At 34.7% G+C, this 26,605-nt stretch overlaps 1 protein-coding gene across 1 annotated transcript in view; it reads left to right on the top strand.

Moving 5' to 3' along the window:
- The window catches only part of XIRP2 (xin actin binding repeat containing 2), a 58,370-nt gene that overhangs the window by 5,523 nt on the left and 26,242 nt on the right, over positions 1 to 26,605 (top strand). The window contains 2 exon segments of the mRNA XM_050711659.1: positions 1,995 to 2,291; positions 24,167 to 24,320. Coding sequence (XP_050567616.1) covers positions 1,995 to 2,291; positions 24,167 to 24,320 — 451 coding nt within the window.

The following is a 26,605-nucleotide window of genomic DNA, read 5'->3' as shown; positions in this document are numbered from 1 at the left end:
ACACTGTACCCAGAATTACAGCTTATCTCTTAGTCTACGGACGGTCCAGACAATACTTCAGACTTGCTGCCTGCCTCAAGATTAATTACAACATAGAAAAAAAAAAAAGCATAAAACTTCCAGAGTCACTGTTTTCCAAAATAAAATATCAATCTCAGCCATTTTAGAATTTTCCTAAGCGACACACTAAATATGCAGTGTATTAAATCGAACTTGCCGCACAAAAACAGGATGCTGCTTGTCAAATTGATGAAGTTAAAAGAAGAGACTGAGTTCATCTCCTTCATTCAGATATTGCTCTCATGACCTGCAATATGCATTTCTTAAACTCCGACCCTCCAAATTCAGTGCCCTAAATGAGACACTAGTCCTTTTTCCTCTTAACACGTTTAAACTTATTTTTAACATTTTCTCTTTACTAATTGATAGTATATACTAACTTTGGTAAAATACTTTCTCCTTGATTTTTCTTTTTAGCATTTCCAAATTTTGGAAAGTTGATTTAGTATCTCAAGTTCATTTCATATCAAGTTTAATTCACATCAAGTTACTGCACCCTAATCTAAAGTTCTAGTAACTGTTTATTAGTATGATATATTTAATTACTGATTATATTTAAGAGAAAAAAATGATTGAACTTAAATAGTCAAACAACAGCAACAGAAATAACCTGTCAGAAATGTATACAGTCATTTCCCCATTCCCTTTAAATCTGCAATGTAAACAATAATTGGAATGTATTTTCCAATAATTTTCTGTATCTGACATCTTCTGTCCTCCACTCTATGCAGCTAAATTTGTAGTATTTGTCAAAATGCAAGGTCACAGTGGCCAGTGCCTCTAAAATTTCTAGCTGTACACAAAGTGGAGAATTAGAGTTTGCTAACATAAATAGCTAATAACACGTTAGTATAGACACCTTCCCAACTGAATCTGCTCCAGGTTGGTTTACTAGTGCTAGATTATTTCAGCCTGGAATGTGCAGAAAGATGGATAAACAATTAATCAGTCTATGGCTTACTCATTAAAGTACTGAAGATCAGTTCTTTTGCATGAGCTAGCACCACATTACAAATGAATAAGGCATAAATCTTGTATTTTGCGCTCAGGATAAATCCAGATAGTGACCGTTCACAGACGGACAAATATGATCGTTCCATCAACTCATGTTCTTTTAAGTCGGCAATTCCTGCTATTCCAAGGAAAATTTTCTTCTTAAAACAAACAAACAAACAAACAAACAAACAAAAAAACAAAGAGGAGTTTGCAGTTTCTGCAAAATTCATTTGGTTGGGGAAGGACAATCCAAGGGTCTTAAATGTATGTCACTGCACAAATCCTTACCATTGGTAGTTGGATATCCAGCTGTGTACCCAGCAGCTCTCACACCAAGACCATCCCAGCATACTTCTTTCACTTTTTCTTAAAAGTCACGTGCAAGTCAGTCAGCAAGTATATCTCATTTGATATCTGTGTGTCCGGGTGAGGTACTCATCCGCAGATCTGTATTTGGGAATGAGATTCCAGTTAGTGAAAACACACCACAGAGGCAAAACTCTCCTGTGCTATTTTGAGCAGATGCTTTTAAATTGTTCCAGAGCAGGAAATCATGGATCTGCTCCAAACCATGAACCTGAGTAATAACTGAGTTTGGAGTAGAGGTTCCTGACGATGCTTGCTCCAGCTCTAAACCATGACGGGACTAGGTTTCTTCTTGCTCCTTTCCTTTTTTAAAAACTCTATAAAAGCGTTTTTTTTTTTTTTTTTTTTTTTTTTGTGCTTGTACAGAAACAGAGTAGAACTTGCATTTCCCTGCCTCTATTTCCTGATGGCAAGGATTTCTCTTTCCATTGTGAAGTGGCTTCTGTCAGAGTCTGTAGCCAGCCTGTTCCTTGGCCTGTCCCGTGACCCCTGGGGGGTCCTGAGCAGCCCCGCGATGGCCTCTGCCAGCGCAGGGCTGTCGTCTCTGACCCCACATCCTGTTGCATTGCCAGGGCACGCTGGAGCTGCCTGACCTGACCCTGCAGAAAGGCTCTGTGAAGCTCCTCAAGGAGAGATGGGAGTCTGCCAGTGCTCTAAGACCCAGCCTGGTGCTCCAGTGCCTGCCAGCCCCACTGTCCGCAGCACCAGAGAAAAGCAGCCATGGCAGCACCGTGGAGAAAGTCCTGGCAGACAGCAGGAGGGCAGACATGTTCAAGGAGGAGCCCCTGGGTGGCCCTCGCTGGATCGAGCCCTTCCCCATCACTGTGAAGGAGCTGCAGAGCCGCTTTGAGACTCTGGGTGGCAGAAAGGTGAGTGCCTGGGCCAGGGGGGATACCTCAAGGGAATGGAGATGGGCCCCGAGGGTGCAGGGAGGCTTGCTGAGCCTCACATGGCCTCTCTCCTCTGCCCTGCTGGGGGTGGGCAATGCTGGTGGTGGTGCTGGTGGACTGCAGCCCCTGCCACCCTGGAGCAGGCAGTTTAGTTTCCTGATGAATGAAAGGAACTGAAGGCTTGGATTTTCTACAACGAAACAAAGTTCTGCAGTTGAAAATGATTCCTGCAATATTACTGAGGATTTTATGATTCTGTTGCTTTTGGAAACAAAAGAAAAGCACATGCAACTATGCCAAATAACCTTGTTTTGTAAAACAGAATGAATAGTAAAGTTCCCTTCCCATGAAGTTGTTCTGTTTTCCTTTGTTTTGTTTTGTTTTTCTGTTGTTGTTGTTGGTGGTGGTTTTTAATATAATGCAGGCTTGTGACAGAAGCATCTTGCTTTCTTGCTGGTACACATAAATGCAACTTACTAATAATACATAGTATGGATGCTTGGGATTTGTGTCTGTGAGATAGGCCAATGGTATCGCTATGTTAAATTTTACATCTACCATCTTGTCATAAATAGAGTTCTAATATTTGTTGAAGTCTGGATCTGAAGTGGAGTAGTAGCAAGCTTAGTGATAATGCCTGCAGACTTTTCTATTTGACTTCAGCGCACCTTTTTCACCAGTATGACTAAACTGGTTTTGCTCATTGCAAGAATTTCCTCTTTTGATACAAACTTTGTGTTCTACCACTTTATAACTGCAGCAGAATAACCCTGGCAGTCCATATAGTCACTCATTCTATGATTTACCCATTTAATTTTAATGCCTCGAGTGATTTGAACATGGCTTTCTGGTCCCGAAATTGGAGTTCAAGAGTAATGTATGCTGACCACAGTATAATTCATACTCAAAAAATCTTCTATTAAAAGATACTAGAAAGCTTTTTTATGTGAACAGTAAAATAGAAATTCATGCGATTCATGAAAAAGCTTTTAACTGGTGGTGTCAGATACATAATACAGGAAGTAGCATGTACCAATAAATAAAGTTTAAAACTTAATGGGATTATTGAACACCTGTAAAGCTTTAAACATGTGAAACAGTCATAGACTCCTTTGAAGTTGCATATTCAAATGATTTTTAAGGTGGAGACCGTTTTGGTTGATCTGAGTCATTTTTTAATAATAGCAAAATAAACCTCTGTTTCCTATGAAGAAAGAAATTCAGTATGTAGACATTACCATTCTTGTGGGAGAAAACTGGTTCTTTTTTTAAATCTTACTATTTATAACTTCTTACTTAGAAAAGTAACAGAACTTATTCCCAGTCACAGAGCTTTTTTTGGGACTGATTGCTCTGTATTGTACCAATTAAGGATTGATCATTTTTTTTTGTCCAAAATTAGCTACTACTACCCCTGCAAATGTTTTGAATTCACTTTGAATTCGCTTGCAACTTAGAACCTTACCATTATTATTATTATTTCATTCATATACTTTATAAAAAATTATTTCCAAGTATATAAGAACACCTTTTTGCTAGGTGCTCCTTCAAGTGAAAATTTACCCTTTCTAATACAAAAGGAAAGCATAGGTTCAGTACAAGGAAAATACAAAATACAGATGCTTAAATAATATTCTTAAATAATATTCTTACATTTCAGTTTGTTTTGTAAAAAAGGAGTATCACCTGGGTGTAATGTGTGTTATTTTACAGGCTGTTAACAAGAAGTATCTTTTCCCCTAAGGTAAATAATATTAAGTAAAAAATAAAAATAAAATAAAGTTCCATTATATCAAGTTAAAGAACATTTATGTAAATCACACTCATGTTAGTATGTCTTTAGTACAAAAGGCAGCATAACTTCTTTCAACTTATTTTAAAATACTTTTTTACTTTACCCCATACTGCATTTGTTCTTAAAATAAACCTCTGATGCTGCTGTGTAGTTATATATTTACATTTCCCTTGTTACTTTAATGTGCATCAAGTTGCTTCAAATAGAAATAAGGACATGCAAAAAACAAACAAACAAACTAATGATGAAATGATAGTTAATAAAACACATTGATATTCAAATAAAATTATTAGCGATCCCCCTAAGTAGTAATATTTTTTCACACTGAATCAAATCACTAAATTACAAATAGCTAATTACAAGTAGATTTCAAAAACTTTGGATTAAAATTTGTCTGTATCTGCAGAGCAATTTGAATTTTCAGTGATGTGTTTTGTGGTTTGAAAAATATTTACAAAATCACAACTACATTTCAAAAAAAAATTAGTTCGCACTATAGTATTGAGATTTCCAATTAGTATATTTAATTGTGGTGAGATCTGGGGAAAGGTCTTTGTCCCTTTAATGTATAGTTAAATGCAGGGAGAGTTATTAGTTCTGACAGCCCCAACTTACATATATTGATGGAGAGTAGACTGAAAGTTTGATAGGAAAGCAAAGCTATGAAAATTGTAATTAGTGGAAGCATAATTACAGGCAACTATTAAGTAATAAAGCCTAACATTATAAATACACTTTTTTTTTCAACTCAATTGCAGGTTTGAATATAAGTTTTATGCTATATATATTTTCCCTATATTACTTCTAGTAGTTTAAAATCCATGGAGTCTTTGTCACGTTAACCCAAGGGAATTATTTGCTATCATTTCCCTGCTGTTTGGTAGTATTTATTTTGGGATGTCAGAGCTTTTTCTTACTACCTCAAGGAGCCAGGAAGAAACAAAATAACAATCTACATATATATAGATAGATACATATATATGTAGATGTTATATATATGCAGAGTGTTATATATGTATATACAAAGATATATTTATTAATATTGCACAGCATTTTTCTTTCACCTTTATTTTGCCTAAGCTCATTTGAATATGCCAGTGTATGGAAAAGAGTAATCTTCTTAACACTTACTGTGCCTACCATGTGAAGTAAATGAAAATTGTAGAGCCTACTGGTAAAGGTTTCAAAAGTTTAAACTGCAAAGTTGAAAAAATAAGGGGTTAATTACGACTATTATTTAACCTTTTTCACCAGTACAGTTGTATATTCTTAGTGTTTCCCTTAGGAAGCAAAATATTAACATCTGAGTGTTAATAGTATAGCTGTGAATCAGTTAACTGTGACCTGAAGTCAAAAGCAGAATCTTTTCTGCATCCATTGCCATAAGTCTCATCCGAATAACATTTATATACAAGAGCTTATGTGGAGCTTGATCTGTAGTGTGGGTCTGTACTCATAGTATCTGCTTCTGGGGTTATCTCCCATGGGCAAAGTAGATGTACTTTTACTCAGCTGAGGCTTCTGCAAGTGTAAAAATGTGGCTCAAAATAAGTAAGTAAAGACCTTTTGGTCTGATAATTTTAAAGAAACGTGATAGGAAAGGCTTGGCAATCACAGAATCTTCTAAGTGCTTTTGAACAAGGGACTCTGACTGGCATGCCATGTCACAAATTAAGACTACTTTCTAAAAACAGTATCTATTCTCTGTAGAATAAGAACATACCTGAAAAATAGTTCTGCTAGAGAAGCCAGTAAAGAACACATCTAGTTCTATATGAGAAAGAAGAAAAAGAACTACTGAGATTATGTGAGCAAATCATGGTTTAAGTAGACGACACATTTTGGATAGAGATAGTTACATGACATTGTAAAAAAATAATAATTATATATATATACATATATATGTATATATAAAATCACACACACATGCAGACACCCCTTAAATGTTTTCACTATTTTCTCTCCTGTCAGTTGTTTGGAAAAGATAGCAGGAGTTTTAAAAAATGCCTGCCTCTCAGAGTTGAGGACATGCAGCAGTGCTAATGCGTTAAAAAAAAGCAGCAAGCTAAAGAGTAAAATATCCACATGATAAGTTTGCACTATTTTATTTGTATCACTAATGGGGCCTATTACAAATAAAAAGATCTTATCCAAGCTGATAAAACATGAAGCTGCTTAAGAAAATAGCAGTAAACGGTGGCAAGTGTTTACTTGCATCTCCACCAAAAGTAGTGGAGATACATTTTGAGTATAGTTCTATCAAGTACTCAGTGATATAAGAAAAAACTGGTATCACAATATAATGCAAGGCTATGCACAAGTTTTAACAAACTGATTGCTTAAGAGTTGATGTATCTCAGCCATTTCCATAGGCAGAAGGAGTGAGGGACAGGGAATTAGCTGATGTTTTTTCCTTGTGTTTTTGTAGTGACTTCACCCAGAAGCAACAGGGAAGGTTAGAACATAGAAATGGCTATATATAAAACAAAGTCAAGGCCATAGAAATCACAGTGGATTTTTTAAAATTTAAAGAAAATGTCTTCTAAGGGTCTGTGCCAGCTAAGTTTAATAAAGTTACCTTATGCATAAATGAATGTGCTCATTAGCCTTATGCTCAGAAAAAGACTGCCAACTGTTGTAACCATGTTTAAATAGACTTTCTCTTGACTAATCAGACTTTCAAGACTGGGACCCGTATTACTGCATTTTTCTGAGTTAAAATATATTTTTATTCTAAGAAGGCAAATCTCCCTCATTAAAAATTCTAAAATCTCTCATTCAGGTTTCATTTCCATAGCAGTGCTGTTATTTGTATATGTATAAAATCAATAGAGAAAAATTAGGGCAATTAGATAATGTTAAATCATTGAGTGACTTCTATACTATTAGATCAGCTATAGAAAAAAAAAACTCAGATGGTTCAAAAGAGAAAGATATTATAGGCCAGCTGCAAATGTATTTAGCCCTTTGGCAGATTTTTCTTCCTGATGGCTATATGTGAATCCTAATTATTTGCGTGGAATTAACACTTCATATTAACATAAGTGAATACATAAAAGAGTAAATAGAGTGACGGACTAAGTTTAATAATTTCAAAGCTAAATCACTTGGTCAAGTCAAATTGAATATAATCAACCCTTAGTTTATCCAACTGGAACTTGGATGCATTTCCTTCTTCTTAGGAGTATTAATGAGGTAGTCTGTTACTGGAGCCTTTTAAAGAAAGCATATGGTATCAGGCTTGCCCACATCTTTCCATTATTTAGAAGTAAACTGATGTCCCATTCTGATCAAATGAAAAGTATGTTCCCCTTTCCTGTAGGAAAAAAAAAAAAAAACTGTTTCTTATGAAGTGCTAATATATTAAAGCATCAGTTTACTGTACTGACTTATCATTCCCATGCAACAACTACTTTACCTCATTAGCACTTGAAAGCTTTGGAATGTTAATGCAACTAAGGCTTCTGTTTGCTGAAAAGTAATTATGTATTTTTTTCTTAAAATATGTTAAGAAAAATCCAAACTAAGAAAGTAATTTCATGCTTACTTTTTAGAGAAACCTATTCAAAGAACTTATTAAACCCATTCATTTAAATAATCTGGTATATGTTCATTAAACTGTGTCCTTTGCAGAAAACATATGAGCTGCTGCCAGAAAGTAAATGAAGGGAACAGATGTCTAATGTAAAAGGTTAGACCTTCATTAAAATTGTTTAAACAAGCAGCATCTTCTTTCCTCTATGAAATGCTTATTTTAACTTAGCAAAGACATGTAACGTTGAAAAGAATGGAAACCCCACTACAAGTGTAGGTCAGTTTTGTACCCTGTTAGCACTACCATATTTTTTTTTTAAATGGATGAGTGAAAATGAATAGTAAGGAATGCATAGGATGGCTAAATAGCTACCCTTGCTGAAAAGCTTGGTCTTGAAGGGAGTGCTGTATGGTCAACCTTGTGGATTTGGGTTTAATTTATTTCTTAGCTCATTCTTTTATGACATAATGCACTCCTTCCCTTTGTTTTCATAACATTTTGTCTAGTGCCAAAAGATTCCTCATCAAGCAAAGTACACACTGTCTAGGTGACTAGAATTGTAGATCATGAAGAATAGGTATTTTCTAAAATTTCACATTATTTTGGAAAACATTTTTTCTGTACTTTTACAATAAATGTGTTGGCTCTTTACAGGTATCTTAGAGGCCATCTCAAGAAACAATCCTTCTGGCTCTTTGTTTATTGTCAATTAACTCATCTTTGATCTGGTTTGGCTTTTTACAGTTTGGAAGATGCACTAAATTTTTGCCTTAGACATGTTGACAGAACTGTCCCTGATCTCTACAATCTTCTACACCAGGGAAAGTAGCTGATGTTGGGAATGGGATTCTTGTTTACAAAGAATCCTATGAACGAATACAGTATTATATATATATATATACACATTTATTTATATATACACAAAATAAATATAATGTTCTTCTATAAAGTATTCTGTTCAATCAGTGAATTTGCAGTGATTAGTATTCCATTACAATGTATCACCTGTAGTTCTTTAGTTCTTCTGAGCTATTTTCTTCGCTGATTTCACTGTTATACTTTAATTGTATATACAGACAGAAGTGACTATTTTCTGGAAAGTGTACCTGCCTTCCTCAAGGTGTTGAGGACTTGAAATCAGCACAAATGATTCACACATGTGACAACTCAGCATTTGAAACCTTGTTCTTCATCATGCCCATCTAACTCCAGTATTCCTTGTCACTGATTTATCTAGTTGTCTAAATATCAACTATGCTTAGGCCAGATATTTGAATGTTTTCCAAATAAAAAGCTTTAATATACTCTTCTAACACACCCTTGAGAACTCTCTCATTCTTCTGCCCTAAGTACAGCTTTACCATTTTATGTGCTTTAGTTGGAGATGTGTAACAATCTGTAATGTGATCTCACCTTAAAAGGGTAGAATCACGTCATCTACTTGTCCTCACAGCGAGATGTTATTGTTTGAGTTACTGCAACATGAAGTTTGCTACCAAAAAAAAAAAAAGTAGAAAAAGTAGGACCGATCAGTTAAAATTGAAAGTTTTGTGTCCCCAGTTCTTTATAACAAATAAAATTATAAAATTTGTTTTTCATTTCATTTACATACAAAATACATTTTTGCAAGGAAGAGGACAGGATGAAATATAGTCATATGACCTCAAGGAAAATTTCCATTGGAAGTCACCTTTGTCCTATAGGTATTTTTTTTTGTTTTTGAATGTTCTTGTTGTTTATTACTTATCAGAATCCACCAAGATTCATCAGTGTATCATGTGCAGAGGATAAGGATGGCTTATTTTTAGGATCACTTGTCCTCAACAAATTGCAATGATTCCAGGTGCGGGTCTCATTTTTGTCTGATTGTTGTCTGGCTCCATTCCATACATTCTTTATGTACTTATATTAGAAAGATATTTTGCCTGCTTATTTGTTACTTGTATTTCTAATTGAAAGAGGCACTTTTCATCTGTTATGATGAGTTCATTCTTTGGTGGAGTACAGTTAGCTAATAGAAAAAGCAATTTCTACAGTGTATCCAATGCTACTTCCTGGGAAGTCTGTCTAAATAACTAAAAGTCCTTTTGAACAGGGAGAATTCACAAACCAGTTTAAAAGGTATTGTAAAAGTCTAGGAAATGAGAAAAGTGCATAGCCAAAGAAGCATTTTGTAATGCACGGCTTCTGACAGGTTTTGAAATATTTTCAGGCCTTCTACCTGTCTCATTGCAGATATGACATTGTTTTGCCTTTAGTTCTGTCAGTAAACAACAGTGAAGTTCAAGAGAAATACTTTATTTTGTGCAAACTGAAGTTCTCCAGCTGAGTCTGTAGCTTGGGTATGGAGTAAATGGGGGAGAAACTTATTCACTTCAGGAAAACTGAAAGAACTAAAAGCTTCATGTTGGGTTTTTCTTTCCACGTGCTATAAGTGTAATATAATGCTATTTCTAGTAGTAGAATAGAAATGACAGAATATATGGGATATCCATTTCTATAAACAATGTTGAAAATGGCACTTATTAGAACACCAATGTGTAAGGATGGAAATACTATGTTGTCTCATCTTGCTCTCCTTCCAGTGTTTTTGTTCGGTTGGTTGGTTGGTTTTAGTTTTCACAATGAGATTTTGAAAGAAACTGGCTTACTTAATTTTTAAAAAGCTGTTAATTTTACTCTGAACAGATACGACATTTGATGTTGTTAATATTTCTTTAAGTCTTGATTTAGCAGAATTTACCTTCTTTTAAGTTCAGGGTTACAGCAGACTGACTAACCTTTGGGTCAAATCTCCAAAAAGGAAAGAAAATCAGAGAAACCCTGACTTCCATATGCTGATACTATTTCTAACATGACTGTGTGCAATTAAGGAAGCACATTTAGAGAATGGAAAAATGAGGAAAATGTCCCTTCGGGCTTTCTAGGGGAAAAAAAAAAAAAAATTAATAATGAAAAGGCCTTTCTTTAAGATATAATCTGTTAGCGATGACCTGGAAAGTGGGTTTTGTGCAAGTTAGCTTTAACATTTTAAAATCTGCAAAGATCAATAAAGATAAAACCTTTTAACTTAGAAGTTGCATGTGATGTCCATGGAGTTTTGTACAGTTTGATCTCGAGGGTAAAGAACGGTATTTTATGAGTCATCAGAAAAATCACCTCTACTCTGTGCAGACACGTAAGCCAGTAAATACCTTGTTTTACCAGAGGCTGTTTTCATTCTATCATTTTTGACCCGCTATCCAGAAGCACTGGAGCTGATAACCTCTGTGGGAAACTGACCATGGAACACTTGGAAAGGCACACCTCCTTTCAAAGAGCAGTGGCCAGAAAATGATGTTTGAAAAAGTATTTTTCATTCATACCATGTTCTTTAACTTCATCTCCACATTTAGCTTAATGTTAGTTTTCAATATTTTATAGACAACACTTATTATCCTGAGTATATTTTTCTAAAGTACTTGTCAGTTGTGGCAGAAAGCAACAAATCTTAAAACATTTCACTGTCATTCTGTTTGCTGGTATTTGGAAAAATTCAGCAGCCTGTGGCACCTTAATCAATTCTTGAAGCATGAAAGTGCAGTGGAAAGATGGGAAGTAAATACATTCATTACTAGCACATCTTGGGAAACAGCACTGGGAGGGAAACATAATGTCTAGGTTAAGTTGATTAGGAAGGAAATCAGCTTGTGACATAAAGTCTAAGAAATCAACAGGTGGTGGTATGCGGGGGAAGACAGATCCATAAATTAAACAGGAGTGAAAGAGACATTACTTGCTGTTGCAGAGTACAATGTGTAATATGTCAAATGAACAATTTCAAGCTAACAGTCAAACGAACACCTGCACAAAAGTGTTCTTACACTTATTATTTCAAGAGTCCACCAATTATGGAAAATAAAATTCCCAGTGTGTCTATTCCTGTTATTTTTTCCTCCAACCTGTGTATGAACAAACTGCTAACAATGGTGTTATTCTCTGCCATTAACTAGTAGAAAGTGAAATGGACTCACCGTGCTTTCTGAAGTTGTTGTCAAGAGGTTGAAGTAAATTGGTCCAAAATAACTGCACTCAGGAGTTTCATGGTATTGTTCTGAATCCACATGAAAGTGCAAGACTTCCTGCATTTTCAATAAGAAATACAGAACAAAATATGTTTGATCTCTGTATCAAGGTACATATAGTACTAGTATATGGGTAGATGCCACTGTGGACCATTAGAGTGCAGAAGGTACAAATAACCTGCTAAATACACCTTACTACATCAGTTGTCTTAATAGATCCTTCAAGGACTCTTTTCACAAACAAGATCTCTCATTTATGTTTCTGTTTATGCTTTATTATCTCTGTGTCTGTCTTCTCCATTTTATCGCATTTTCTTTTGCTTTGCTGAGTCTTCAAAAAAAAAAAGTTCTGTAATGATGGGGTCCTTTTTTATATGTTTTCTGTCTAGATTTAAGGTTACATGGTATGTTATGTTTAAGCTGAGTGTAATCTCTAAGGCATTTAGGAAATGGGGAAGAAAAATGAAAAGAAAATACCACTGCATATTTTAGCCCTGTTTCTTTTCTCTCTCTTCTGTGTTATGGTATGTTTATTTCAACAGTACGACTTGATGAATAGGAATGGAACAGTACATGTTACTCAGGATTAGGCAGTTCCTGAACTTTGTATACCCAGGATTGTTCAAGGTATGCATTGTCTTTTGCTGAAGCTGTATAAATGAAGTCTTGTCATAGATAATAAATATCATTGCTGGACTACAGGTATGAAAATGATCTGGTGATACTAGCTTAGAGAATCTCTCTAGTTATGCCCACTGTCTCAGAGTCTCCATCACTGACCATAATTTCTAGCTCATCTTGAATTCTGTGTAGCTACCTCTCTTACATAATACCAGCTTTATCATCTCTGCTTTAATCTTCTGTTGTAGAATGTTTCATTTTCTCTCTTAGTACTTGTTTTCAAACTTCAACCCAGAACAAAGAAAAGACTGTTTCTTAAAAATAAGGAATGCTGATAAGACATAATTTTAAGTCTACATTTTTCTTTTTGATCTGGACTACAGCAGAGGGATCTGCCTCAGCTGCCTGAACATGTGAAGGAAAATGCTTCTTCTATCCAGCTTCTAAGAGTAGTGTCAGTGGACTTTGGGAAATAGCCTGCTCAGAGTTACAGGAAAATATATAATCTTAAAACCCACCCAGTATTTTGGAAGGAAAATGGAGGGTAAAGGGAGAATATTGGCGTATGTGAGAATGTGCAGCTAAAATCGAGTGCCTACTATGAAACAGAAATATTAGTAATCTTGGAAGTCATTTGCTTCCCCACTCTCTGCTAGTGCTTTTGTTTCTGCTTTATTATTTTTGTTTTCTGATTCACACCACAGTGTATTTTCAATAATTTCTAGCTATTTAAAATAATTACGAAAATCATGAAATAGCAAATGACTGTGGAAAATGACAGCAGTAGGAACGTAAATGTCTGCAGGAACACTAGACACAAAATGATCATGTTAGAAAACATCACTGTCATAATCATTATTTTGTTTTGCTTAAAGGCAGAGGCACACAGATATTTTAAGAACTTTTAAAGGTCTAATCCAATATGTCTCTGAATCTAAGAAAACTTCAACAAAAGAGTGTGCAAAGAAAAACATATATTCTAGATCTCTGTGAATTTACAACAAACAAAAAACCAAAGCCCACACATGCTTTCATGAAACCCAAAATAAAAAGCATTTGTTTTGAATTCTGTACCTATAATTAACAGTAGTAGCACTGATATTCACAGATGGCATAACCAGTAAAATAATGGCTCTTCAATTTCCACTCTAAGGATAGAAAACACTGAGAATTATAAAACTACATCCTTAAAATAAGTATTGTAAAAGGAAAATTATAATAAAGAGCAAAAGTATAAGCTTTGAGCTGGCCTGGGAATGTACTACGCAGAAGTGTTCCTTTTGCAATTATATGAAAAGAGATTAGTAAATTTCCTACGGAACACACATCTTTAGAACTTTATTGTGCTAAAACAAAGTGGGATTATTTACAATGGTGGGTTTTAAACATTGTGGTAAAACTGCTTTCCAAATACTTTGGAATTATTATAAAATAGGAAGCAGAAGTGATCATGTTTGATTGAACTGTTTGATATAAATATATTATATATAAATTATATATATAGTATATATAATATATAAATTATATATAGTATATATAATATATATAAATATATAAATTGTATAAAGTGAATAGAAAAGTTTAAAAAAAAAAAGATGGAAGAGGAAGGCTACTGTGTTTAATTTTTGCTACATTTCAAATCTTATTTTTACTCTCCTGTGTAGTGAGGTAGTGTTTTATGCATCTACAGAACAGTTTGGAAAGAGAACTTTGGAGTTATTCTTAGTTACTAATCACTTTGGTTTAGAAAACAGTTTCTATGACCTTTTTTCAAGCCTGAAAATTTTAGCCCATTAATTCTGGTTACAAAGCTATGTTGACTATACCGTCTCCCTTTCTTTGTTTTTGCTCTTTCTAGTACATTTCACATTAAACACAGATGTCACAAACCTGGACTTCTCATTCTGCATATTTTGCTTCTAATGTGTTGCCAGTGATTTATACGGACATAAGGTACCAACTTAGCATAAATTGAGTTGTTTGTGATTTTATTTCAATTTGCCTTAAAAATTCTGTACTAAGATTTACCTCTAAAAAGTTTTTTATTTTGTGGTGTCATATATTGTTTGATTGCTTGATTTAGCCATTTGTAGATATTGGCCTACTTAAATGATTTTACTCAGTCAGTGTAGTATCATGCTTGAAAAAAGCTAATTAAAACATGCTTGGTCACTGTCACATGACTTAACTGTTGCTTCAGTTTCCTTATGTGCTTCTAAAACATACAACTATTTTGCCCACAAAAAAAAAAAAAGTCAAAATGGACCACTGCACATTATTCATTTAAGAAGGAAAGTTTCTGCTGCTACTGTATGTCCTAAATTTATTTAGTTAATCCATAGTCCAGTTGATGATTTAGCACAAGTATTCATTATCATACTGTGAAAATTGCTGTAATGTTGCAAATTAACATTTTATGTTGAGCTACATATAACTGATACTTCTTCCATGGGATAGAATATGAACAGCTCAACAATTTAATGTAAGCCAAACCCTTTTCTCAATTAAAAGAATTTCTCTTTTGAGTTCATAGAATTAGGCTGTTACTTTTTAAGTAATAAGACCAGGGACCTTGTCTCAATTTTGCTATGGTGGTAAACAGCAAATCAGTGGGAGTTTTGGTAATTAAGAGTGAAATCTATAGGCTACAGAATGAGCCCTTCAATGTTTTGTCTTTGTGTAGAGCCCCATTCTGAGATGGCAATTCCACAGTTAGATCTTAGTTTTGCTCAGGGTAACAAGCAGCTCTTTTCAGGGCATCTGTTCTTCATATACAATAGAGTTATTTTATACCTTTCCTCCAGATGAAAATACTGTCTCATTTCAAAACTGTCTGTAACAGCTGAAACGGATAAGCGTCTCTGGAGCTGGTCTGGGGATAAGATGAATGAGCAGGTTCCATGCAGCCATAGAGGTGGTTTTTTAAGCCTCTTGAGAAATTTTGTCTTAGTGAAGTGGTGCATTGCAGAGAATCAACTAAGAATCGTGGTTTTCTCTCAACAGTTTACTTACTGGCTTCATAGAGTTTATGTAGCAGGTGTTATTAGCACTCCTCTGTAATAGTCACTTTAGGGGGTTTGTCATCAATCTTAATAATGCCGCCAGCATTTCAGCAGATGGTAGACATGATTCCATGCACTCACTGCTTCTGAATTGCACCAGAATGGATTTCCATCATATTTTTAATTACAAAAGAGAAATATATCAGAAACAGACTTGCCTCATGCTGACATTTCCAAAGGCTTTCTTCCAGGCAGGCCATTGCTATGCTGCTTTTTTTTTTTTTTATATATTTCACAAAGATTGAATGATTCACAGGAGATATTTTCAGCTCGTTCAGCAATAGAATTAACTTCAAATTGGTCTTCTGTACTCTTCAGCTAAGCAGTCTCTTGTTTTGAATTGGAAGTTGAGATGCCAGCTTTAGTGGTAAAATTATTGTGGTAGAAAGCTCTCAAAACCACAGGATGTCTTATTCCAGCAAGATCACCTCTTCTCCAGTCCAAATTTGATTGGCCAAAAATATTATCAAGGGTTATGAGAAATAAGGCAGACAGGAAGATAAAAGGAGGTTTTATATTTCTCAGTAGTTGTATAGGTAGCTTAAATGTGTAGTTACAAAGTCTTCTAAATAGAGTGAGCCCATGAAGAGTTATGTCTGAGAGTAATCACTAGCTTTGGGTATTTTTACACTGAAGAGTAAGAAACTATTTTTATAAATACATAGAGTAAATACAGGAATTAAGTTCTGTTGATAACAGAACTTCCTATTTAGGCACTGGTCTTGTAGGTAACAGTAAATTTTAGGGGCCAGTTCAACAAAGCACTTAGACAAGCACTTTAATTTCTACAGAAAACATTCTTTGAATAGCAACCCTCAAGTATTTAAAGTTACAATCACAATAAAATGCATTGATGGGTCAAGTTTTTATGTAACTATTTTTATAGCGACAGATGAAATTTCTAAATGCTTATCCAACTGCTTCATTTGTTTTCCATGACCCATTTATGGGTTTATGATTTTCCTTTGAACATATGCTTTTATCCTTTGTCCATGGGCCCATTCCTTCTTACCCCTGTTATTCATTTCTTACATATGCATTCTTTTAGTGGAGACCATAAATAACCAAAAGTTAGGTGGCAGCTAGCTTTCCTTTAAGTAACACATGTAACAGAAATAGTTAAAACATCATCATGTTTTGGATGGGGATGAGAAACCGTTGTACCAGAATTCTGGGTAATCTGTATGCATTTTCCAAATACTTTTAAATATGTTTTCTTTTTTAAAAAGATGACATGCTTTGAACATTAATAGTAGATTTTAGCAGTCTATTTAATATACCGACAGCAAATTCCTCTTCCAATCCAAGGTAGTACAATGTATGCAAAACAGGTGGTAGTAATTTAGTAAATAGTTTTCCTCTATTTAAAACTTTATGTGTTCTGGCTTACTGACTTTTACATTAGTGCAGAACTGGATAGCAAGTGGAAAATCCACTATCTAAATGAAGCATAGTCAATCAGTGGGCCATTGAAATTGGAATCTTTATCTTTGACATCTGTAAGTGTAATGACTGCATATTCTTTGAAATTTGGCACTCCAATGCTTTATACTTTTCAGCATGTCTTGAGTATGATATCAGAACATAAAAATAGCTTCTTGTGTCACAATTTTCTGAGGAGCCCATTAATAAATTGAATATAATATCAGAGTCAGTAAGTAAACTGAAGGAGTTAGATGGTAGAAAGTTACTTACATGTAGACACATTTCAGCAACTTGTGTCCAACAAAAAAAAAGAGTGAACGCTGTTAAACAGGGTGCTCCACAAAATAGTCTGTGCCCCAATTGAATACTTGCTCTCACCAAGACTAGACACATACACAGTTAAAAAAGGTTGACGTGACTTCAAGTCTGCAGTAATAAGGAAGAAAAAAATCATTTAGTTTTCATTTGGCAACTTTTGCAAAAGTTGCATATGTTAGCCTCTAATTAAGCACCTCCTGGAACTACCTCAGTGCTTTTTCGATAAGTGTCATTTATGTTAATTCTGTCCTTATTAAGCAGACATCTTTGCCATTCATTGTCATTTTAGGTTATCTGGGGAGATATCCCAATAAAGCAGTATGCAAATTAAATTTTTCCCAATTTATAGCATTTAATGGTAATCCTAACACCTTTCAATAATATTTTCACAGTAGGAAATATCATTTTCTGAGAATAAATCTGGGCCCTCATACTTCAGTGGAAGCAACAGTGCAAGAAAACCATCCTTCAGAAGTCCAAGTAAGACAGGGATGATGTTTGGGAAATGGGGCTAAGGCAGCCTGGAAACTGCCACGTGGGGGCCACTGTGGTAGTGAAAAGGAGGGACAAAAAAGAATGTACATTGAATTGGTTTGTTTAAAGCAAAAAGTTCTGTGAAATGCTAAGCATGCAGTTCCTCTGCCCTAACAGTCATCAATGTATACCATAAAAACACCATCCTCACAAAGACTATTAAGTGGATCATTCACCTATCAGGGACTTAAAGAGTATGGATAACTGTGGAACATTGGGGTAAAGGCTAAAACTACCTAGGAAAATGAGGATAACTTAATTAGAGCATCTGAAAGAGAATAAGAGAATTAATGTATTTAAAATGGTAGATCTACTGAAGTGTAATCATTTTGTGGACAAATATATTAAATGTCCCCCCCAAATGCCTGTGTAATTATAGAGCAATAATCAGTTCTTTTTTTTTTTTTTTTGCATACATTACTACAGGCAGGAATACATAGAATTCAAAAGACAAATTAACAAAGTGATTTGGAACAATAAACACAGTTTCAAACAAAGTGATTTGGAACAATAAACACAATTTCAAACTACTTACTATGAAGGTACAGTAAATTACATTCAGTTGCCTATAATAAAATGCTTCATGGAACTAGGATAACAAATTAATATCATGGTATAAAAATGAAAAGAACTTTCCTAGAACTAGTAATTGATGCTGTTTACTGAAATCTCTAAATTACAAAAACACTGAATTAAAAAACTCCACTGCAGCCTTGAAAAATGGGAATGAGGTGCACTAGAAATCAAAACCTGAGAGTCAGACAAGCTTGCAGATGGAAAAACTAAACACTAAAGACAAGTAATATTTAATGTCTAAACAGCTTGCAGTAGTATCCCAGATTTTCAGTTTTATTTGATAAATATGCTTTTCTAAACTTCAATGCATAGAATAATAAGCTTGAATGAAAATACCTTCTCGCATGGTGGCCACCATCTCAGAAATCTGTCCATAAAAGTATTTAGGTGGAAATCACTTAAGACCAATTTACCTGTAATTGATAATAAAATGGCCAAAAAATATAACAATATATATATATTAAAATTCCTATTAAAATTAATGTAAAAATAACTTATATAAACTTCATAGGTAAAATAATTTCTACTAAAGAGATGAAAATTTGAAAAAGTTATAGAAATATACTTCAAGTTACCAGAAAACTGCAAATGACATTTATACTGGTCCCCAGCTTGCAAGAATAAGAACAAGAAATGGTACATTCTGAAGGATATTTTAGCTGTTACCAGTAACTATGGACAAGTATGTTAGGAATACAAAAAGAAGGAAAAAAAAATTTTGGGTCTCAGAGATACCAACAGCAGTTGAAGACACAGTACATTTGGAGCTTTCTATTTTGTACTAATACTGCAGAAGTTAGAGCATCATTAAAGTGATTCTCTGGTATCCTAATGACTCCTGAAAGCACACACAATGCTGTGGCAATATGATCCTGAGGCTGTTCTCATTTATGCCAGGCACTGGCTGGTTGTGGAACTGGAGAAGCAGGAGATAGCTGTGTTCAGGGTGATCTTGCAACATGCACAGCTGTATTTTATTTATTTTTTTTAATTTTTCCTCTGCATAACTATTGCTGCATCACAGATTGTCCATACCAGATTTCAGATGTAATGGTCAGCTCTTCAGGTGTTTTTAAAAAAAAATGTCATCATTAATACTGTGTTGTAATTGTAACTGATAACCAGCTCTGAAAAAGGGTATATAATGATTAGCAGTTTGAACTGTAGCCCTTCCCACACAAAACACCCTATTCATTTCAGCCACCTGCTGTCTCCTGATCCCTTGGCACAGAAGTATCTCATTCCTCTCAGCATACCTATGTGCTGGCCAAGCCATCCTCCAGTGCTGAAACTGCCCACTAGCAATGTTGTGTCTGCATTGTAACCCAGCCTGGTCTCGGGGATTATTTTACTGGCACTGTGCCACTGCATCATTTCTGAGTGGGCTGGACAACCTGCAAGTATGCGACAGACTGCTGAGGAAGGGGTACTAGGAAGTGTCACGCAGCAGAAAGACGACTACATTCTTCACTCCAGAAATCCTTCTCTTGCTATTTCCCTCCAAAAATACTTTCCATAACAGCCAAGGGAAATATGCTTCTAACTGCAAAAGCAATTAGAGAATAATTTAAATTAATTTTAAACCAATTATCTCCTCCTGTAAACCTGCTTAAAAAAAAAAAAAAAAGAAAAAGAAAGAAAAACAGAAAATCCCAGTGTTGTTTAAGGTCCCCTTTACCACCATTAAATCTAGGCAGACTTAGGTTTTCCAGTGTGTTGATTGTACCTCCTGGTCTATCTGCTAAAATAATCATCCACTGTATTCAAGATTTCCTTTCATGTTCATTTCCATATTAGTAGTAGCAGCACTGCTCTTTTTGAGGAGAGATGGGGTGGGGGAGACACTGGTGCGACAAGATATGTAAAGACTGATACCCCAGCATTTGGGTTTATGATACTCATGCTATCATTTCATTTTTGAAATAGCCTAATGAGCCTTTCATATTTTCTCAAAAATCTGGCTAATTTTTTAAAAACATTTTCATTTTGTAGATATGTTAATCTACAACAGAGGGCATGAGGCTGCATTAATAGATAGCGCGACTGATAAATAGGCTAGTTTAGATTCTTGCCCCACTCACCTTTAACTGCCATTTCATTTGTTTCGATTATTTCCTGAGCAACTACATCCCTTGCTTTCTGTGGCCTCTATCAGATGAAGCAATAGCCTAAGGTATACATGCTCTCTTGATCCTCAGAGCAAGCTAATTTTGGTTCCATGTTATGCCAGGAAGACAAACTCCTCCAGGGACCATATCTTTATCTTCTGATTTTACTGGAATGTCAATTGCTAGCCGATAACTGTGCACTTTAAGAAAAATGTTGCATCAGCCTAGTTTTCTTTAAACATTTTTTAATAGACTTCCTTTGATTCCCTGTCAAGTTGCTTATGTGTCTTCCTTCACTGGAGTTACCCCCAATATGTGCCTGTAGCCTTCTGCCCTGATCTTTGCAATTCGTTGTTTAAAACCAAACATTTTGTTCCTTGCTTTCCCTGGAGGCTGTTTGAAGGCCAGAAGCAGTAGGGCAGAATACTTGGCCATGCTACAGTGCTGTGGCATTTTCAGTGGTGTTCTAACTCAGTGACCTTATGAACACTTGTCCTTGACCCAAACTTGGCTGTGTTTCTGATAGTTTGAATCTTTAGCTCCATAACCTCTAAGAATCTTAATTACTTCTGGAAACACAGTGAATTTACATGTGCTTCTGCAAAGAGTCATGTACAGTTGATTGGCTGGAATATAGCACAAGAGTACCATGAACTTGCTTCCATATATTAAAGGCATAAATTGCAAGTCTTCTGTTGTTTAGGTGTGAAACTGCCAAAGATTTCCTTCTGAAATTCACAGTTCTTGGGCTGTGGGAATAGCATCAGACAGCTAATAATAAATAATAAATAAATAATAAATAAATAAATAAATAAATAAATTATAAATTAAATAAATATTATATTATATTATATATTTATATTTTATATATATTTATATAATTAATAAATATTATAAATTAAATAAATAAATAAATAAATAAAGCTAATAATAAATAAATAAATCTCCATAATAAATTACATCCCAGTCACCTGGAATACTGTGGATTTCAGATGGGAACATGAAGTACTTTTTGAGCATGATGGCAGCTGGAACTGCTGATTGCAGAATCATATAGAGCACATTTAATGTTGATAAAAGGAAGTAATATTTAAAGAGCCTAACTGACTTGTGGAGCTCAATAACTATGTGAGATGTATTTGAAAGACAGAATGGTAGAATGCAATAAAACATTTGATGAGTTTATGTATAATAAAATCAGTCACACTAAAGATTGGATAAAAAAAACATACCAAAAGAGCTGCTGTAGTTGCTTCTAAATCAGCAAGCACTTACTGAGGTTAGGAAGAAACTATCCCAATAGGCAACTCATTTCTCAATTCTCCACTTTTCTGTGTTGTATGTTGGTCATCTACCAGACCAGAAAGAGCAGAGCTCTTACGTAATTTAGCAATTTCAAAAAATTGCAGCTGCTTATTCAGTCCTTTTCTCAATATGCTTCAAATAAATGATCAGCTGTCATTTAGATAGGGGAGAAAGAAAACTCTTTCTTATGTAATTCTAACACATCACAATTTTCTTGTTGTTGCTTTGAAAATGGACATACCTATCCTCACATAAACAATGGTATTGGACAAAGTTATTATTTTAGTGAATTACTAAACTATTGCATGCAGATAAATATACATTTTTTTAATGAGTGTTGTTTTATTGAGGCCCCCTCCCCCAGGTTAATTCAGTGGTTCAGCTTTCTAACATCTCAACAGTATTTCATGACCGGACTGTTGAACTAGTTTTAGCTGTCATAAATGATCTTTAAAAGTTATCTTGAACGACTGATACTCAGTGGCTCCATATAGAGGTCCTGAGAGTCATGTCTTCCTTCTAATACTCCTAAGGACTTGACTGTTACCTTATTAACAGGAAAAAATGTGTTTAGAGGAATTTACGTGTACTCACAGACGTCTCTTTAGCCCAGATATGACACCCTTTCATTCTGCTAAAGCCATGGCTTCTTATGTAATGCAGAGTTTGGGGCTGAGCTTTGAAGAGCTCTTTAACTAGTGGTGGCACAGTCATAGTTATTCCTCTCATGACTAATTAGAAATTAGAAGCTCCAACTTTGTCAACAAAACATATTTTTAAATCTCACTGACCAATAGCCAAGTTCTTCTGAAAGTCTTGTGTACAGCTCAATGCAGATGTGGAGGAAATTTTACAGTGAATGTAGAGGTCCATTTTCAAGTGCTTTACGTTGGTGGAGCAACATAAAATTGTGCTAATCCAATTCAATGAGTTCTGGCAGGAGACCAAGTCTAACTTGACAGGACCACAAAATCAATTCTAGAACTGTAACTACCATATAGGAGGGTCCCACAAACTGTGAGTAAAAAAAATCTCTTCAATAATTTGACTTCAAATCAGAAACAACCTTACTGGATGCTTCTCAAATTTTGGTTTGAGTAGTTTCCACTTCATTGGTATCCATCTCTCTGTAAGGATAGTTTGTACAGCTGTAATACTTAAAAAATCCATATGACTGATTAACTCCATTTCCCTCCCAAAATCTCTTTTTCAAATACTTAAATATTTACACACAAAACACTCACATAGATATAACTTATTTGTATTTCATTCTGTCATTTTGTCAGTGAAGGTTTTGAAAATGCTTTAAGCCAACACACTATTCTACAAAGAACTTTTAATTAGAATTATAAGTCAGATTAAATACTATTTCATAACATTGAAAATTCCAAGTTATTTTCTGATACTCTCAAGAAAATCTGAAGTACTTTGTCTTGTTTAATATGACAACTATGAAAACAAAAATCTAGTCAAGAAAGCTTTCATACTGTGTTTGAAAAACTGTGAACCATTAGATCCCATTCCCACATAGCTCTAGTTGCAGCAACTTTAAGAGAGTGAAAATGTTATGATTGACTTGGTACTCTTTCTCCCTGCAGTACTCTGGAAACATACTCTGTTTATGCATAGGCTAGCAAAATGCACCCACAGTTTACAGGGGACCATTCATCTTATTCCCTTGGAAAAAATACATAAATTATATATATTATATATATATATATACACACACACATACACATATAATTTTACTACTCCAGCTATTTCAACTGTTTACGTAATGTAAGAGCTGTAGCTGAGATTGTACAACTGTTGTGTCCAACACATTGAACTGCTCCATACTAACTAGTATATATTGCATGGTATGAAGGAGAAGCACCCCAAAACACCAAGTTTGACACATAAACATTTTGTTTAGCAATAATTTACTCATTTTGCCTTAAAGGGCTGAGGCCACAGTGTGATACTAATGATATTCTGTAAACAAGCTGTATGGAACGTTGACCTACTATAGTGATAAACCAAATACAGTTGATTTTCAGAACTGAAAATCAAATTTCTTAATACTGAACACCCATGTACATCTGGTCTCCAACCCATCATTTGTTGCTTTTACATATTCTTGCATTCCAAGTAATGAAATTAACAGAATTCTGTCTGTCAACTTTTCTATATACAAATACTTTTTAACTAAGCCGATGGCATCTTTGACTGTGATCCTTACCACTACCCATTTTTGCTTCTGGAAGAAAGAACATGCAAGATATGGCAGATGAAAACTGCAAGATACTGCCAGGCATGATGGTGTGTTGACCTATAAACTATGCAGCACACATGAATTTCCATCCTGCAGTGCCACAGAAAATTATCCTAGAGCATTCTGAAGAATACTACTGACAGAACAGCACCCCTTTCCAATCTGCTGCCTATTCATACACTGCCCTCCCCCACAAAAACCACATCTGTCTCCTACCAGTAGCTTCTAACTCACATCCCCTCGATGTCTTCAACCAGGAAAGAGAAAGTGGGAGAAGCTCACTGTCACCAACATCAGCGAGTCAGCCTGGGAGCCATTCAGACATTTCTCTGATGGAGTCCAGTGTGAAAAGAGGGAGAGCAATCTTTGAGAAGATGTCGTCAGAAAATGGACAGAACAGCAGTGCTGAAGGTTAGCCTTACCGCTTTGATCTGATTTCTCATTTTAGTTCTCTATGGCTATGATCTCCAAACTTTTCTGATCACAAACACTTTTCAATAAAATATTTTCAAGTATGTACTCCCAACATATGTATATTAATTTATGGATTATATACATCTACTATCCTACCAATATATTATATATATGATGAAGCATACACAAAAATAAGTAATAAAAAGGGATGAAAGATGAAATAAACGCTTTTAAAATGTATACTATTTATAATGGTACAAAAAATACATTCTGCCTACAAATCAACTGATTGTCTTGTGTAGACCCTAGGGGTCTGCACCCCATTGGAGACCATTGCTCTAGAGTATCAAAGAATGTATGTACCTGTGTTTTGGTTTAATAGAGAAACAATATTGATGATACACTACTTGTTTTTTAGGCTTTATATAATGATATATAACATACTAATACATGAACATACTTGAGATTTCAAAATTGTATACTTCTGATGGTATTATAATGTAAATTCATGCTACAGATCAGTGATGTTAGTGCAAAACCAGCTCACTGCATGACTATCTCCTTTTATCTCTCCCCCTCCTGATTTTATCTCCTATTCTCAAAAATCTATGCTCAATAATTTAAAACTTACTCTTATCATAATTTCTGATGAAGACAACCCAAATCTACAAATATGTTATCAAAAATACGGACAGCAGTCATCAGTTATGAAAAAGCAATAACTTGATTTTATATTTTGGTGGAGATAGTTCAGATTTGGCGATGTGTTGTTTTTATAATAATATGTTGATGAGCCTCCTGAGCATTATTTTTATTTCATGCCCTTAATATTTCCTTAGTTTGATCATAATGTTGTTTATACTGGCTATCCATAAACTTAACCTGATCTATCCACAGGAAATTGGGAATAACTATAGTGAAACAAGTGAAATCGTATTGTTTAGGAACTAAGTAATAGCATCATCCACTCTGCTGTCTTCAAGAGTTTGTAACCCAGATGCAAATATGCCCTCTGGGCTGAAATATGTCATTAGTTTTGAGACCAAAATTATATTGCTTCAAGTCTAATTTTACAAGTTGTTTGCAAAGGAAACTTGACCTGCAATAAAATGTAAAGAAATACAAGCATTCAAGAAGACACTGAAAAGATTATTACCTTAAAGTCCTGTATTTTCTTCCCTTTAGGTTTAGATCTTTCAGATCTATTCAGCAATTCTCTTCTGTAATCTGTGTTTAGGTGTTATCCCAACATGCTCTATAGTACAGAAAAAAAAAATACTTATGTATGTATGGGCTTGCAAAACATATTCCAGCATCACCATTTTTTAAAATGAGTTGCAAGTTCACCTCTATGTCAAAGCATGCCTCTTAAATGAATATGTCCAAAAGAAAATATTACTGCAGTACACAAACCAAATCTGAAGAGAACTGAATATTCTCAGAACTACAAAGTGGGGTTTTATATAATAGTGGTCTTATTGCTTCTCCCTTTATAGTTGCTGGCAACACATGCTGGAAATTTTGAGTGAACTCTTTTAAGTTTTCTCTTTCAATGTTTCTTCAAATGTTTCAAATCCTGAAGTAAGGTTTATAGATGTATTGTTAGATTATATTAGCCAGATCAATATTTTTTTGGCTAAGTATTTCAAAACTCAGGGAAAAGCAAGAAAAGTTACCTAGGAGATAGAAATCCAAGGCTCTGTGTATGCTGTGACGTAAGGAGTATAATGTTAGATCCAGTTAAGACAGAACTTAAAATGGCAAACAGATACAGGTATTCTGAAGCTATCTTGAGTGCAGATTTTTAATTTTAAAATTAGATATTATTAGTGGAAAAGTTCATCATTATTTATCACTTTGCGCTGTAACCCTAATGTAGTCCTAATGTTTCACAGCAGCATTTGTTGAGCTCAGTATCATGCCAGTGGATTGTGGAAAATTGGAAGATGAAATAGATGGAAGTTAGGCCCGTAACATATGGAAAACTGGTGAAAAAATATTTAAAAATTGCAATTTATATTGATGACATGATGCAAAGTCAAGATTTGAATAGCTGACAAACTGCCAATATGTAGGTGGGTATGCAAGCTAAAAGGAAAAGACTCTCAGGGCACAATGAGAGGCTGTAATAATCTCCTGTATGTACCTCCATTGGTCCTAACCTCCAGAACCAAACAATTGAATTCAAGAGCTGCATAATCTGGAAGCATGATGAAGACTATAAAAATTCAGATCACTCAGATTCTTCCCATGTTATTTTTAATTCCTGATATCAGAGTGAA

This window comes from Cygnus atratus, chromosome 6 (assembly GCF_013377495.2).
Source record: "Cygnus atratus isolate AKBS03 ecotype Queensland, Australia chromosome 6, CAtr_DNAZoo_HiC_assembly, whole genome shotgun sequence".
NCBI lineage: Eukaryota > Metazoa > Chordata > Aves > Anseriformes > Anatidae > Cygnus > Cygnus atratus.
This window is presented reverse-complemented; position numbering and strand designations above follow the sequence as displayed.